The 15,571-nt window shown below is 50.2% G+C and overlaps 1 protein-coding gene across 1 annotated transcript in view; it reads right to left on the minus strand.

The window, feature by feature from the left end:
* Positions 1-1,521: 1,521 nt before the first annotated feature.
* Positions 1,522-15,571, minus strand: part of LOC125943170 (serine/arginine repetitive matrix protein 1-like) — a 37,136-nt gene continuing 23,086 nt past the window's right edge. Inside the window, exon 4 of the mRNA XM_049661676.1 lies at positions 1,522-1,727. Coding sequence (XP_049517633.1) covers positions 1,522-1,727 — 206 coding nt within the window. The remainder of the gene's footprint in view (positions 1,728-15,571) is intronic.

Raw genomic sequence — 15,571 nt, forward strand, 5'->3', positions numbered from 1 at the left:
TTCTTGAATTGAGCACAAGACCCGCTTTCTCCAAGCAGTTCAGGACCAAGTCCAAACGCTTGTTGTGCTCACTAAACGTTCGCCCGAAGATCACAACGTCGTCTAAGTAGCACATGCAAACTTACCATTTCAAGCCGCGTAATATCGTGTCCATAAACCTTTCGAACGTTGCGGGCGCGTTACACAACCCGAAAGGCATCACGTTAAACTCAAATAGTCCGTCGGGCGTTACAAATGCTGTCTTTTCTCTCTCGTCCTCGTGCATAGGAATTTGCCAGTAACCTGACCGTAAATCAATGGAGGAAAAGTAAGATGCCGCAAAGAGGCAGTCGATGGCCTCGTCAATTCGTGGGAGCGGATATACATCTTTCTTAGTAGCGGTGTTTAGGCGACGATAATCAACGCAGAACGGCCACGTACCGTCTTTCTTCTTCACCAATATCAAGGGGGCTGCCCAAGGACTAGATGATTCTCGAATGACGCCTTTGCGTAGCATTTCATGGTCTTGATCGCTTATTATCTTGCGTTCTGACAGGGACACACGATAGGGTTTTTGTCGGATTGGCTGGGCGTCTCCTGTGTTGATGCGGTGACGAGTTCTGGACGCAGGAATCGATGGCGGGCCATCGTGCTGCGCAAAGTCGAACACCAATGTGTGTTTCGTAAGTAGGGCCATCAACACTCGACGCTCATGGTCACTGAGTGATTTATCAATCATGGAAAGTATCTTCGAGCTCCCGGGGCTCGAGACACTGGTTGCTTCTCCATCGGGTTGCTCTGTAAGTACTGCCACGGATATAGGCGAGTCTTCCTGAAACGTGGCAATCTTTAGGCCTTGAGGTAGCACTGCCGCTTCAGTGGAACAGTTTAGCGCCCACAGCCCCGCGCATCCATTGGTCACTGAGACCACGCAGTGCGGAACTAACACGTTTTTCTTGAGGCAGTTTCGATGTACAGGTTCCACTGCAGCATCGAACGAGATAGGAGTTAGCGATGAACGGGCGACGGCAATACGCATCGCGGATAAGGCGGGCACAACTGTATCATGAGACACGCAAAACACACTCTCCGGGCAAGGTGCACCTTCAAAGAGAACAGGCGAAACGCCGGTGTCGACACTGAGTTCTCCCGTCCGGCAGTGAACATTGGCACCACACGATTGCAAAAAGCCAATCCCCAGAATCACGTCATGCGAGGAGCGAGGAAGAACAGTAAACTCTGCATTAAAAACTCTCCCACCCAAAGACACATCCACATTACGCACACCAACCGGGTATAATGATTCATCACTGACTCCACGGAAACTTGTGCACTGGTCCCAACGAAACATAACTTTGCGTCCCAGAAGGCCTTTAAACTCCACACTCATGACCGAGACAGTTGCTCCCGTGTCGACTAAAGCCATTGTAGACACGCCATCAATCAGTACATGAACCTTATTTTTAAGCATGAAAATAGTTGGAGGCAGTTGAGTCGGCAGCGCACATTGTCCAGCGACCTCACCTCCATCGGCCGCGCTGGCTAGTTTCCCGGCGAAGGCGACACGAAACGGCGCCGAGGCGACGGTGATGTGAATCGCGGCCGCGGGGATGGTGACCGGGAGGCTCGGAAGGCTGGTGGTGGCGTGGGAGTACGGTCGGAGGCAGGGGAGCGGTTGCGGTTGCGGGTTCTTGCTTCTCCAACGTAGGTCTCCTGGGCGGTGCGTCGGTCCACTCGGAAGTGGCTTCCTGAAGTGGAGTCATCTGGCCACTGAGTACGCAGTGTACGACCGCTAGGCCGCATAGTCGGCACTGACGGTCCGTAGTTCGATGCTCGGCGTCGGCTACAGTACCTAGCAATGTGGCCAGGCACGCCGCAGAAGTAGCACACTGGCAAAGGGCGAACTTCAGGACGCGGATTCAAGTATTCTGCCGAAGACATCGGTTAAGGGTAACGAGGCTCTTCCCCTTGAAAGTCGTAGGTAGCAGCAGTTCTTCGTGGACGAAAGTTGCGTGGGCGTGGATCATAACGTTGAGGGGGCGAATCATTGCGTGGTGGTTCGGTCGTGTCGTAATGTGGTTCGCCTCTGGAGCCGTTAAGATCCGCAACGTTCACCGAGTGGTTCCAAGTAGCCGAACAGGCGACGGCAATACGCATCGCGGATAAGGCGGGCACAACTGTATCATCAGACACGCAAAACACACTCTCAGGGCAAGCTGCACCTTCAAAGAGAACAGGCGAAACGCCGGTGTCGACACTGAGTTCTCCCGTCCGGCACTCAACATTGGCACCACACAATTGCAAAAAGTACTCTTTGCGTACGGCAGTTCCCAAAGAGCGTCTCGGAAAACGGGGAAGCTGCAACGTTGCGCCGCATAACGTACCTGTTCGTCATGCCGCCGGAGCTCCTCGCGGACTATCTGGCGAATGGCGGACGAAAGCTCTGGGTGCGGAGGACTCGTCTCAACACTTGCTACGGTCGTTACGTTGGCCAGCCGTCCAAACTTTGGTGTAATTCGGCGAGTCTTCAGTGCCTCGAACGTACGGCAGTGCCGTATCAGTTCTGATACGGTACTCAAGCTCTCTTTACCAATGAGGAAGTTGTACACGTCTTCCGCTATTCCTTTTAAGAGGTGCCCCACTTTATCTTCCTCTGTCATTTGAGGGTTGACGGTTCGGCAGAACTTCAAAATTTCTTCAATATAGGTAGTGCAAATCTCGCCAGGCACTTGAGCTCTCTGGGCTAACGTAAATTCCGCACGTTTCTTCTTTGCGTCCGAGCCGCCGAAACACTTCTTGATCTCCTCAACGAAACGCGTCCACGTAGTTAGCATGTCCGCGTGGTTGTCGTACCATACCAACGCCGTGCCGGCCAAGAAGAAAACAACGTTCCTAAGCTGACTGGCAGCGTTCCAATTATTGTATTGGCTTACCCTTTCGTAATGGGTTAGCCACTCATCCACATTTTCCTTTGCCTTCGCGAGAACGTGCGTGGCTCTCGGTAGTGCTGGATAGGGACTGGGCTCGCCCAGGCACTGCTGGTGAGGGTGTTTTGCTCGGTGGCCATGATTGCGCGCGAAGGTGAAAGTCCGGCGAGGCGACAGCTTCGGCGTAGTTCTTGTGCTGATGGCTCCGTTGTAGGTCGTGGGAGTTACCCAGCACAGCTCCACCAAATGTTACACACGAGGTGTTTAATGTCGAACCAGATGAATCTGGTTGATGAGAGCGTTTCGAGCGCGGTCCCGAAGCAGCTTGGCTCCCGTCGTTCTCCTCTTCTTTTCCCTTGTTGTCTGCGCGGCAGCCATGGTGCAAGCCAAGAGCTCGTGACAATATATATATACAGGGTGTTTCAGCGAACACTTTCAAAAATTCTCAACGGCTGCCTGCGGCAGATAGCACAATTCTAGTTCATGAGCTGGTCTACTCGAAGAGGCGGAGACTACTTGCGAGAAATTGAAATGCATAATCGAATAATTAACAGAAATTCACTAATTAAGTTTTAACTAATTACCTGATGGCCCATATTGCAATTTACAAATTGTAGCCGTGGAGTTCGCAAGGCGGATCCACTTGGAACGAATTCTCGAGATGACACCAGTTTCGAGATATAAATTCCCGAACTTAGCGGAGAAATGCATTTTCGTTCCAGTTAAGTTCTTAAAAAAACGTTGCTTTATGCATTGAAGCACAAAACTAACTGGAACGCCAATGCATTTCTCCGCAAAGTTCGGGAATTAATATCTCGAAACTGGTGTCATCCTGAGAATTATTTCTAAGTGGATCCGCCTTATGAACTCCACGGCTACAATTTGTAAATTGCAATATGGGCCATTATGAAATTAGTTTAAAACTTAATTAGTGAATTTTTGTAAATTAGCCGATTATGCATTTCAATTTTTGTGCAAGTAATGTCCGCCTCTTCGAGTAGGCCAGCTCATTAACTAGAATTGCGCTATCTGCCACAGGCAACCTTAAATAAATTTTGAAAGTGTTCGCTGAAACACCCTGTATATACTCAAATGCAAGCAGACTGCAGCTCCTTAGGATGCATGTGACATTACGATATAGAGAAAGAAAAAGAAACGCAGGAAGGTCAAACCAGGTTGTGCCTGGTTTGCTACCTTACACTGGGGGAGAAGGAAGGAGAAAGACAAGAAAAAATGAAAAAGAGAAATGGGTAACAAGTGGTGCGTGTACGGCGTTCACCAGGCAATCAAAGGGGACCGCAGACTTTAGCCATCATTGAAGATTGCAGAGGAGCTCTGGTTGGCTGTCGCAGTCTTCGGATAATGGTCAAGTCCATGGGTCCAATATATGGCTACACGCGTGTGGTATTTGATTGTTTGAACGAGGCACGCGGGCGCCATCTCTCGAGAAATGAAGAGGAAGAACGAGCTGGGCTCGCGCTGTGAATCTAACCGGTCAGCGCTGCAACCGCTGTTGTAAATATAACCTGTAAATAGTTGCTCGTCTTACTGACTCGTCCTTCGCGTAACATTGTGGTGGAGGTGGAACGTTCCCCGTTCTCACCACGGAGCTCCGAAGCGGCCACACCGTCGTCATCTCAGCAATGGCTTCCGATGGAAACACCCCGTTGCCACCTACACCTGCGGCGCCAACCATACCGTACGTTACGGTTCCTAGTCTCCCTGATCCTGGGACATTCTCCGCCCAAAATAGCGTTGACGTCGACGACTGGCTCAGCATGTACGAGCGTATTAGCCGAAGCCACCACTGGGACCCTACCATAATGCTTGCCAATGTGATATTTTATCTGGACGGGACACCGCATGTCTGCTTTCGCACCCATGAGGTCGAGCTCTCCAGCTGGGACATTTTCAAAGAGAGGCTTCGCGACCTATTTGGCAACCCGTCAGGCCGCCAACAGGCTGCGTGAAAGGAGCTTGCTACCCGTGTCCAGTCGTCGACCGAATCGTATGTCTCCTACATACAGGAAGTGCTCGCGTTTTGGCGGAATGTCGACGAGCACATGACCGAGGTTTACGAGGTGGGCCATATCCTAAAAGGCATCGCGGACGACGCCTTCAATTTGCTCGTCTATAACGACGTTTCTACTGTCGACGCCATCGTCAAAGAATGCCGCCGCTTTGAGTTAGCCAAAAACCGCCGCGTTGTCCCACAGTTTTCCCGGCTCCCAAACACCCCTGCCAAGTCCTCATGCTCCGCTCTTACCGCCACACGACCATTTCAAGAGAACGTCACGCGTATCATTCGCCGTGAGACTGAAGCGGTGAGTCCGGCCCCCGTTCATCCACGACCCCTAGACGGTACCTTTGACCAAGCGGCCCCCACTATTTCCGTAATTCAAGCACTTGTGGGCAAGAAATTGCAAACCTTGGCATCCCTACCGCCTGCTGTGTCTCCCGACCTGATTCGGCACTCATTCCCATGTCCACAACCTGAAATGACCTGTATTTCGCTCCCGGACCACGCAATCCTGCTGAATGGCGAACCCCAGACGACAAACCGATCTGCTTCCGCTGCCACCGAGTTGGTCATGTATCCTGCCACTGCAACACCACCTGGATGCCGCCGCACTGGAGCTCATTCCCTGTTCCTCGCTCATACGCCGACGCTCGCCGTTACTCACCTCGCCGTCTGTACCTTACTGCTGATGCCCCTGACAGCCGCACCTCCGGGCAATCGCCGTCGCCTCAACGCCGTCGCTCCCCGTCACCCCAACCTTGCCGCTCTTCCTCTCCAAACCGCCGGACGAAAAGCTAGGCTATGACCATGGAGCCATGGAGGTAGTGCTGCATCACGTTCGTCCTGTTTAAATCCTCTGTTGGCGCTCCTCACGAACACGAACCTAATTGAAATAGACGTAGATGGTGTCCCGTTGACGGCATTGATTGATACTGGAGCCCAAGTGCCCATAATGAGCGCTAGCCTATGTCGTCACCTCAAAAAAGGTTCTAACGCCTGCCATCACTCGAGCCGTACGCGTCGCCAATGGCGCCACTGTTGCCGTCAGGGGTATGTGCACTGCTCGAATAGGAATTGCTGGCTGCCAAGTTCCAGTCCTGTTCACCGTGCTGACCAGTTCCCTTCATGACGTAATCTGCGGGCTCGACATTCTGACGACGCATTTTGCCCTCATCGACTGTTCCACCGCTACGCTGTGCCTTGAGCTTCCTCTACTTTCAGACGTTCGCCCCGAACAACCGCACATCCTCTGCTATACAGCGCTTGTTCTTTTGCCCCCAAAAGCCCTAACCTTCGTCAAATTGGCCTCAAGGGCAACCGTGCCGGATGGCGACTATGTCGTTGCACCTATTCGTGATCTCCTCCTGGCGCTCGACATCTCTGTGCCACACTCCGTCGTTACCCTTGCCGCTAATCGGATGTGTCTCCCCATTATCAATTTTGGCTTGACGAAGCAAGTGTTACCTGAAGGCATAGTGGTGGCCACGCTCCGATCAGGGACAAACGACCACGTCACTGCTTTTGACGCCGACGCGTCTCCAGATTCTCCTGATTACCCGCATGATGCCTTGAATCTCGACGGCCCATTACGTCCCATGGTCGCTCAGGACCTTGCACCTGACCAAGCAGCCGCCCTACATCGCTTTTTGCTTTGGTACCGCGACGTATTTGAGACTGGCAATTTACCACTTGGTCAGACGTCCCTTGTTAAGCATCCGATAAACACTGGTGATGCTGTTCCTATTCACCGCCGACCGTACGCGTGTCCATGGCAGAGCGGCAAGTTATTCAGCAGGAAGTAAACAAGATGCTCGCCAAAGGCATTGTTGAGCCCTCGTCGAGTCCTTGGGCGTCGCCGGTCGTGCTCGTCAAAACAAAAGACAGGACGTGGCGTTTCTGCGTTGATTACCGCCACCTAAGCCGAATCACTCAAAAGGATGTTTACCCTTTACCACGAATCGACGACACTCTTGATTGTCTTCACGGTGCCAAATATTTTTCGTCCATCGACCTTCTATCCGGTTATTGGCAGATTTCCGTTGATGAGCAAGACCAAGAAAAGATAGATTTCGTCACTCCAGATGGCCTCTACCAATTTAAGGTTATGCCGTTCGGTTTATGCAATGCCCCGGCCACGTGTGAACGGATGATGGACTCTGTGCTTCAAGGTTTCAAATGGTCGACTTGCCTTTGTTACCTCGACGCCATCCTTGTGTTTTCTCCTACATTTGAGATGCACCTTGAGCGCGTCGCAGCTATGCGTGACGTCTTCCACAAGGCTGGGCTCCAATTAAACTCATCGAAGTGCCACTTCGCGTGCCGACAGATTGCAGTGCTAGGCCATCTCGTCGATACTTCCGGAGTACAACCCGACCCGGAGAAAGTTTGAGCAGTAACGGTTTTTCCTGTACCTCAGTCTGTCAAAGACGTCTGGAGTTTTGTGGGGCTCTGTTCTTATTTCAGACGTTTCGTGAAAGATTTCGCAGCAATCGCTCGACCACTTACTGAACTTCTGAAGAAAGACGTGCCTTTTGCGTGGGGTTCTCCTCAGGCTGCCGCATTTTCTCGCCTCATCGCGATTCTCACCAATCCACCGATCTTGGCCCACTTTGAGCCATCCGCTCCTACAGAGGTCCGAACCGATGCCAGTGATTATGGGATCGGCGCTATCTTAGCGCGACGCCAACACGGACACGACCGCGTTATAGCCTACGCTAGCCGGCTCCTGACAACTGCAGAGCGCAACTATCCGATTATCGAGCGCGAATGTCGTGCTCTCGTCGGGGCTGTTTGAAAATTCCGCCCATATTTACATGGCAAGCTCTTCTCAGTAATCACAGACCATCATGCGCTCTGTTGACTTTCGTCGCTCAAGGATCCTACTGGCTGGCTCGGTCGTTGGGCCCTCCGACTACAAGAATATCCCTACACAGTGACGTACAAGTCAGGACGCCAACACCAGGATGCAGATTGCCTCTCTCGCTACCCAGTCGAAGACCCGACCTTTACGTCTGATACTGACACCGACGCCTGCGTTCTCTCGGTTTTTCCACTGCTCCATGTTGCCGACGAGCAGCGCCGTGACCCGTCCTTGCGTATCATCATTGACCGTCTGGAATCGTCACTTGCCGACAGTTCCCTTCGTTTATTCACACTTCAAGATGGCGTACTATACCGCCACAAGGTTCACCCCGACGGGCAAGCATTACTCCTTGTGATCCCTAAACACCTTCGCTCGGCTGTTCTCCACGAACTTCACGACCTCTCCACTGTCGGTCACCTCGGTGTGTCACGTACCTACGACCGGATCCGCCGACGCTTCTTTTGGCCAGGGCTTGCTCGCTCCGTTCGAAGATGCGTAGCTGCGTTTGAGAAATGCCAGCAATGCAAGACACCATCGAAGCTCCCTGCTGGGTACCTTCAACCACTCGACATTTCCGCGGAGGCATTCTTTCGGGTTGGTTTAGGCTTACTTGGTCCTTTTCCTCTTTCTACCTCTGGGAACAGGTGGATCGCTGTGGCCACATATTACGCCACGCGCTACACTCTAAGAAAAATCCCGGGGAAAACGGGAGTAACTGGGCTGTTAGTCCTAAAAAGGGCGCTTTCGTCCCTCAAAAGACTAACGGCAGGAGTGTGCGTGTCGTGTGCAAATTTTGGGGAGTAAGTGTTTAGTCCCTGGTCGAAAAGAGAGCAACGGCAGGACGAACGGCAATAGTTACTCCCCATGCACTTCGCTGCTTTCGTCCGTGTCGTGGAGTGGTGCGCCGAAAACCGTATTGTCTATACATCGTGAATATTTTGAAATTCGTGCACTGTCTATTGAACTACATGCAAAGCAGCACTTTGTCTCTTCTTGAGAAAATTGTGTGAAATTTAAAATGTGGAGTGTAGGACACATGGAAGTCATGTGCAAGCCATAAGTGAACGATACGCATTAAACGCGCAACTCATCGATGGACTGCCACATGTTCTTGGTCAATAGTACCTAAGTTCCAATCGTTCCAAGGTGTTTACGAACTTAAGTGAAGCGATATGTAGCTCAAACTGGGCACGCTAAGTGACAGATAAGTTTGTCTTCTCTGTCGTCTTGCGTGCCCCGTGTATACGCTCGCTGCACGTATGTACGTACACCGCGTAATGTCTCATCGCGTAATCGGGCAACTTTCTTTTTGCAATCGCATGGTTGCAAATACACAGCGTTAGGCTCTCTCCAGATAGCATACACAAAATGCCGAGTCTCTTGCATTGGCACACCTGCGTTTAGATCCATAACCTTGTCTCAGTATCCTCTCTCGTCAAGCGAGCTGCTGTGGTATACCGTAAGGTGTTACGGTTCCTTCCTTTCAAAAAGACAATCAGTAATGCACCATATGAATTGTTTATGTTATTAGGACTGTATTCATTATGGAGAAGCCGAATGATCGACAGACATGCCGAACCACCCCGCTCGACAAGGTCTGTCTTTCGAGAAGAGGCTGCTCAAGTGCGGAGTGTGGTTGCAACCTTTGTCCCCGTTCCTGAATGGATTTCGTATCGGGACGCTTGTGTTTGTTTACCCGATTTTTGAACTTTAATTGGACTGCCTAGTGTGTGTGAATTTGTTTTTCATGTATGTATTTATGTAACACAACTAATTTTCGCATATAACTACTAATATTTCCATGCAATAAAGAAAAAAAAGAGCTGCTGTGGTATAGTAAAAAAAAAAGCTGGTGTGGTATAGTGGGTAGGGTGCTCGGCTTGTGAGCGAAGGGACGTGAGTTCGAATCCTGCTGCGGAAACGTTTTTCTTTTGTCACCTCAATAGCTTTTTTTTCTTATCAGCGTGTAAATGGCTAATTTCGTCAATTGCATCCTTGCGGAGCATCGGCAAAAATTACCGTTACTCCCTTGAGGGGCATCGGAAAAAGAGCAACTGTTAGTCCCCTTGATGAAGTAACCGCATGGGTAGTAACAGTTCATCCCCTCGCAGTTCCTCCCCAAAAGGACGAATGGTTGTGGCAAGTCAGTTACTCCCCAAAAGGACTAAACTCGATACCCCATTTCGTCCTTTTTTTCTTAGAGTGTACGCCATCAGCCGAGCGCTCCCTATACAAGCTGCGCTAGAGATGTCACCAATTTTCTTCTACGCGACGTGATTTTATTACATGGAGCTCCGCGACAACTTATCACAGACTGTGGCTGGACATTCCTATCAAAAGTTATCGCGGACATCCTGCAGTCCTGTGCTACGAGGCACAAGCTATCCACGTCATACCATCCGCAAACAAATGGCCTCACGGAGCGTCGCACTCTAACAGACAGGCTCGCGAAGTATGTCTCTTCAGACCACAGAGACTGGGACCTCGCTTTACAGTTTGTCACGTTTGCGTATAATTCCTCGCGCCACGACACAGCCAGTTATTCCCCATTTTTCCTTCTGTTCCGTCGAGAACCAGCAGTTCCCCTCGACACAACCCTCTCTGTTCACACGGCACCGACCAGTGAATATGCACTTGATGCCGTCGCCCGCGCTGCCCACGCAAGGGAAATTGCCCGTGACCACCTTCTGAACTCCCAAGAGAGTCAAAGGTGTTCGTACGACCGGCAACACCGAGACGTGCACTTCCCGCCTGGTTCTTTGGTGCTTCTATGGTCTCCGTCGCGTCAGGCCGGCCTGACAGAAAAACTGCTCTCTCGTTACACAGGCACATACGAGTGCTTCGTGCCGTGACTCCCGTGACCTACGAGATCGCCCCTGACGCCCCATCTGCTTCCTAGTCCAGCGATATCGTGCACGATACACGACTGAAGCAGTATCACCCTCACAGTGATGACATTTAGACGCTCCGGGACGTCGCTTCTGCCGCCGGTGGATTATGCTACACGCGTGTGGTATTTGATTGTTTAAACGAGGCGCGCGGGTGCCATCACTCGAGAAACTGAGAGGAGGAAGAACGAGCTGGGACTCGCGCTGTGAATCGAACCAGTCAGCGCTGCAACCGCTGTTGTGAATATAACCTGTAAATAGTGGCTCGTCTTACTGACTCGTCCTTCGCGTAACATTATAATAAAGTTTTACTACTACTACTATTGATAATGATAAAGTGAAATGTAATTGTATTTTCTTTTCTCGCCACACATGTATAAAATTGATTAGGAATTTGATTTTCGTTGAATTAATCAAACTGTATGGTTTTAATTAAACGCTTTCTTCGTTTCCAATGTTTGTTCCCTGCTCACACCATCGCGCTTCAATCGCTGCTCCCATAACCACCCTTGCTGATTTCGGTGACAATTTGTTCTGAACCGCTTTTCGCCTGAAGCTTTATGACCTATTTGGATCGACGTTGTATTATCCATGAACATGCAGCGAACCATTTTTATGCAGACACAAATGACCTGAGAAATTAGGCAGGCTATGCATTTAAGCTTATACAATTAAAATTAAATTATGCAGTTTTACGTGCCAAAACCACGATCTGATTATAAGGCATGCCGTAGTGGGAGACTCCGGAAATTTGGACCACCTGGGGTTCTTTAACGTGCACCTAAATCTAGGTACACGGGTGTTTTCGCATTTCGCCCCCATTGAAATGCGGCCGCCGTGGCCGGGATTCGATCCCGCGACCTCGTGCTCAGCAGCGCAACACCATAGCCACTGAGCAAGCACGGCGGGTTAAGCTTACAATTCAAAAAAGCGGAGAGGAAGCCAAAGCTTCTTCAACCGTTTATTGGCGATACGATGCCCAGACAGAAGCGCGATATGCGGGAGTAATGTTTATCAACCATGGGACGTATTCTGCAATTATCCACTTCGGCGATACTATCGCCTTGGCCACGCCTTTGCCATTAGGCGCGCGCTGATTGGCTGGTTCATCATTAGCAGACCTGATCAGCTCATCAACTGAGAAGCTCCTCAGCACACCTGATAGCCAAGGCGCGGCCCAAGCGATAGTATTGCCGAAAGTGATCGTCGCAGAATGCGTCCCTATATTAGCGTATATACGTACGCCACGGAAGTGCGCATAATGGTGAGAACGCTATTTATTTACTTGCGTAAGAGCGCCCCATTTCCGCTTGCTTAAATGATCTTGCTCCTATATGAACTTCAGCGACAGATAGCTCTGTTTACAAGACGGCTGCCAATGATCCCCGGAGTGTCATGTGCTGTAAACATGCTCGGTGGCGCAGTACCAATATGTACGTCACCTCAGCAGTTCAAGTCGAGTTTTATGTAGCTCAACTACTTGGTCTACGTTTAGTGATTTAACAAACGCATCTAGCTCTAACAAAAGTAAGACGAAGGAAAAGCGGAATTGGAAATGGTCTTTAGTGCCAATCGTGTTTCTCAGATTTATATTTGCCAATATTAGCCCACACCTTGAGGACAAACTCAACGCTGTGTGTTTCCTTCGAACCATATAAATCTGTAAAGAACTTCTACAATTCTATGACATTTTTTTGTAGGCATCGGAACCGCTAAAACTACAATGCTCCTTCATTTTCCGAGGCTCTCATTTCAGGCTGTGCTTTACCGGGGTGATATAGCGAAGCATAGAAAATACAATGTTTGCACAGCTCTATACGTACTGAAGTCGGCCAAAATAATAGCTTTGCTGCAGCAGCTGCTATTAGACACGTGCTGCGCTCATACCACATGGATATGAGCGCAGGTCAGCTTCACGGGTCACGGGAGTTTGACGGCTGTTTTGCTCTCTAATTTTAAAACAGATGTACAGTGTTCCACTATGCGACACCGTTTATTCGTGGGAAACGAAGCAAAATAATAACACTTTTTAAGTAATACATTTAAACACAAAGAGAGTGCGGGTATTGGGCTCGAGCGCCTCTAGTGGAAGGGCTAGCGGTGTTGTCGTTTTTGTGTTGAAAGTTGGATCACGTGGCACCACGTCGTCTCAGTATAGCGCTCGCACTGCTTGCAGTGATCCCTCTTATCGCACTATTAAGGAGGCACGTTTCACTATTTTACTAGCAATTATATGGACACTCCAGGCGTATTTCTGCCGTCACCGTCGTCGTCGCCGTCGCAGTGAGGTTGGAAACATTCGCTTACTAATGAATTAACAAGCATGGTGTCATCGCGCACACGCCAACACGAACATATCACACTCGAGGACCACGGACACTCGCTGTCAAAACCCTGGCTTGAGCAAGAGCGGCATCAGCGAGCGAAGTGACCTTTATGCTGTCTATCACTTCAACGCAAACTGAGCGACGTAAACACAGCGCTCACAAAGCTATGAGCCGTCTGCAGATCGCTTTCCAGATACGGTGCGCGCGACCGCTCAAAGTACGCAGTTGATGGCGGAGTAGAAGCCGCGCCTCCCCCATTTCGCGCTGCCTCCGCGTTTTCCTCCTTCCGCGGGCGAGATTGAGCGGCGATAGCTAGTTCGCCTAGCGCCCGGTCGCGAAATACGCACTTGGGGGCGGAGCACAACTCCGCCCGCCCCCCTCTCTCCCATCCCCACCACAGCCTTTCTCGCGACGGAAGACTTCGCGTTTGCTCTCCACCTTCCTCCCTCGCACGCGCCAGATTGAGCCGCAATCGGCGGCTCCCCTCGCGCGCTTTCACGCGCCCATGTAGCATACGGCGCGTGGCGATGACGTTATCGCCATTGGGCTTTACAGGGAACCTCACGGCGACGACGGCCGAAATGCGCCGGGAGTGTCCATATAATTGCTATCGCAATAAAACATTTTATTGGAACCATGCAAATGTTGCCTACATCCATCGCATCAGCACCAACCCACACAAGGAATCCCCACCCATCGTTAATTTTTGTTAAACCTTTCTTGCTTCTTTTCTGCCTGACGGATGCTCCTGAGAAAGAAAAAAATATCTCCTTTGTCGTTACTGAAGTGTAATTTCCCTAATACAGCGTAATATATTTATTTAGCTTTCCTTTAACATATTGAAATGATCCATTTGATGTCGAATTATTTTTCTGAAGGAGTGATGCACTCTAGGAGTGCATCGAATGCACGGCATGACACGGCTAGACGACTGCGTAGAGAAATTGAGAAACTTCCCAATAACTGAGAAATTTCTACGGAGGTTTCTTTAATTGATGGGAGAATCAAAGCGAAGCCTATTACAGCGAAGCTGCTTACCTCTAGCCCCTTATGCATTACCCGCATGCGTTCCCAGGAGGGTACTCTCGGCGGCTTACGTGCGTATCACGGTGCATGGACAGGAATGGAGACTGGCGCCTTGCAAGAGGGGGTACCCTGGTCGGCTTACGTCCGTATCACGGCGCGTGGGCAGTAATGGAGACGGGTAGGGGAGAGGGGAAAGAGCGTGGCGAGAGCGCTGCAGCAATGAGACGGATATGGGGAGAGCCGGAAAGAGTGTGGCGACGGCGCCTGTGCACTTGGCCTGCGCTTCTGTGGCTATAGACCGTTTTTTCATGGGCGCCGCCATTGCGTAGGCAGTGACGCCATCTATGGGCAGTTGGAATGCTGGCTTGGGCGAACGCCCGTGTTGTATGCTATGGTATAACACCGGCAGCAGTTTTTGGTGGATTTTTTCGTACTCTCGCGGTCTATTTAGCATGAAATGGCGTCTTCTACGTGGGGTATGGTCCTGTGAGGCATAGTGAAGGAATTTAAGTCTGAAATAATTAAGCGGGGCTGGAATTTCTACTGACGTTAGGGCGGATGGAGCACCCAGCGCGAGGTGCGCGCGTTTGTTTGAGCTTACAATCAGCCTCGGATATGAGTTAGGTATTTCTGAAAATTAGTCTCACAAATGTTACCATACTGCTACATTCTCAGCACTGTAATTATAAGCTCTGGTTTAGCTGCGACGAGTACTTACGAAACATTTGACGATCCTAACAGCATGGGTACCGTTCTGCTGGCGATTAAGTTGTGCCGTTTACTTTGACAAGCGTTCGAGTTGTTATCTATAGATACATTGGGCAACTGCCTTGTTTGCGGGGCAAGGTTTCCACCCACAAATAAAATAGTTTGGTTAATAATAACCACATACCGTACAGTGTGAATCACACTTTTCGAGTGGTCGAACAACCAGCTGCAGACTGCGCGACCTTCCGAGGCAGTACTAAATGCTGTGTTATAGATTCCCTATAGCGTATGGTCCAAGTGGTCCGAGCATGCGGCACGACCATGCGAAGTCTTATTGCGTCATTATCCCGCGTTCTGTTTTATTTTGCCGCAAAAGGCGGACATATGAACCTTTCTTTGTGTTTTTTTTTCATTTTTGTTCTTTTTTTAGTCTCGTAAGTTCAGTCATCTACGACGCATTCACCCATCTTACGGAAATTGTGTCCTTCCAAGTAGCTGTTGGGTTCTCTTTATGCGATCCCCTTTGTATATTATGCCTTACAGGGCAAAATGGCAATGCCGATCGAAGCACGAAGCGTGTGTATGATGTTGGTTTGCCAACCGCAGTGCTCGCTGTGTTGAGCAAAGCCTTCGACCTGTTGCAGGAGGCTAACGTAGACATAGTGATTTGAAGTGTACTAGACTTAATATGTGTGAGAACGATGCTGGTGGCTGATGGAAAAGTTTTACAACATTTATTCGTATTCCGATACATCCAACATAATTCACAAACATACACACACAGCGGCTGATGATGCGCATCACATTTTTGCACATCCAAAAGAAATTTCCAG

This window comes from Dermacentor silvarum, chromosome 1 (assembly GCF_013339745.2).
Source record: "Dermacentor silvarum isolate Dsil-2018 chromosome 1, BIME_Dsil_1.4, whole genome shotgun sequence".
Lineage (NCBI taxonomy): Eukaryota > Metazoa > Arthropoda > Arachnida > Ixodida > Ixodidae > Dermacentor > Dermacentor silvarum.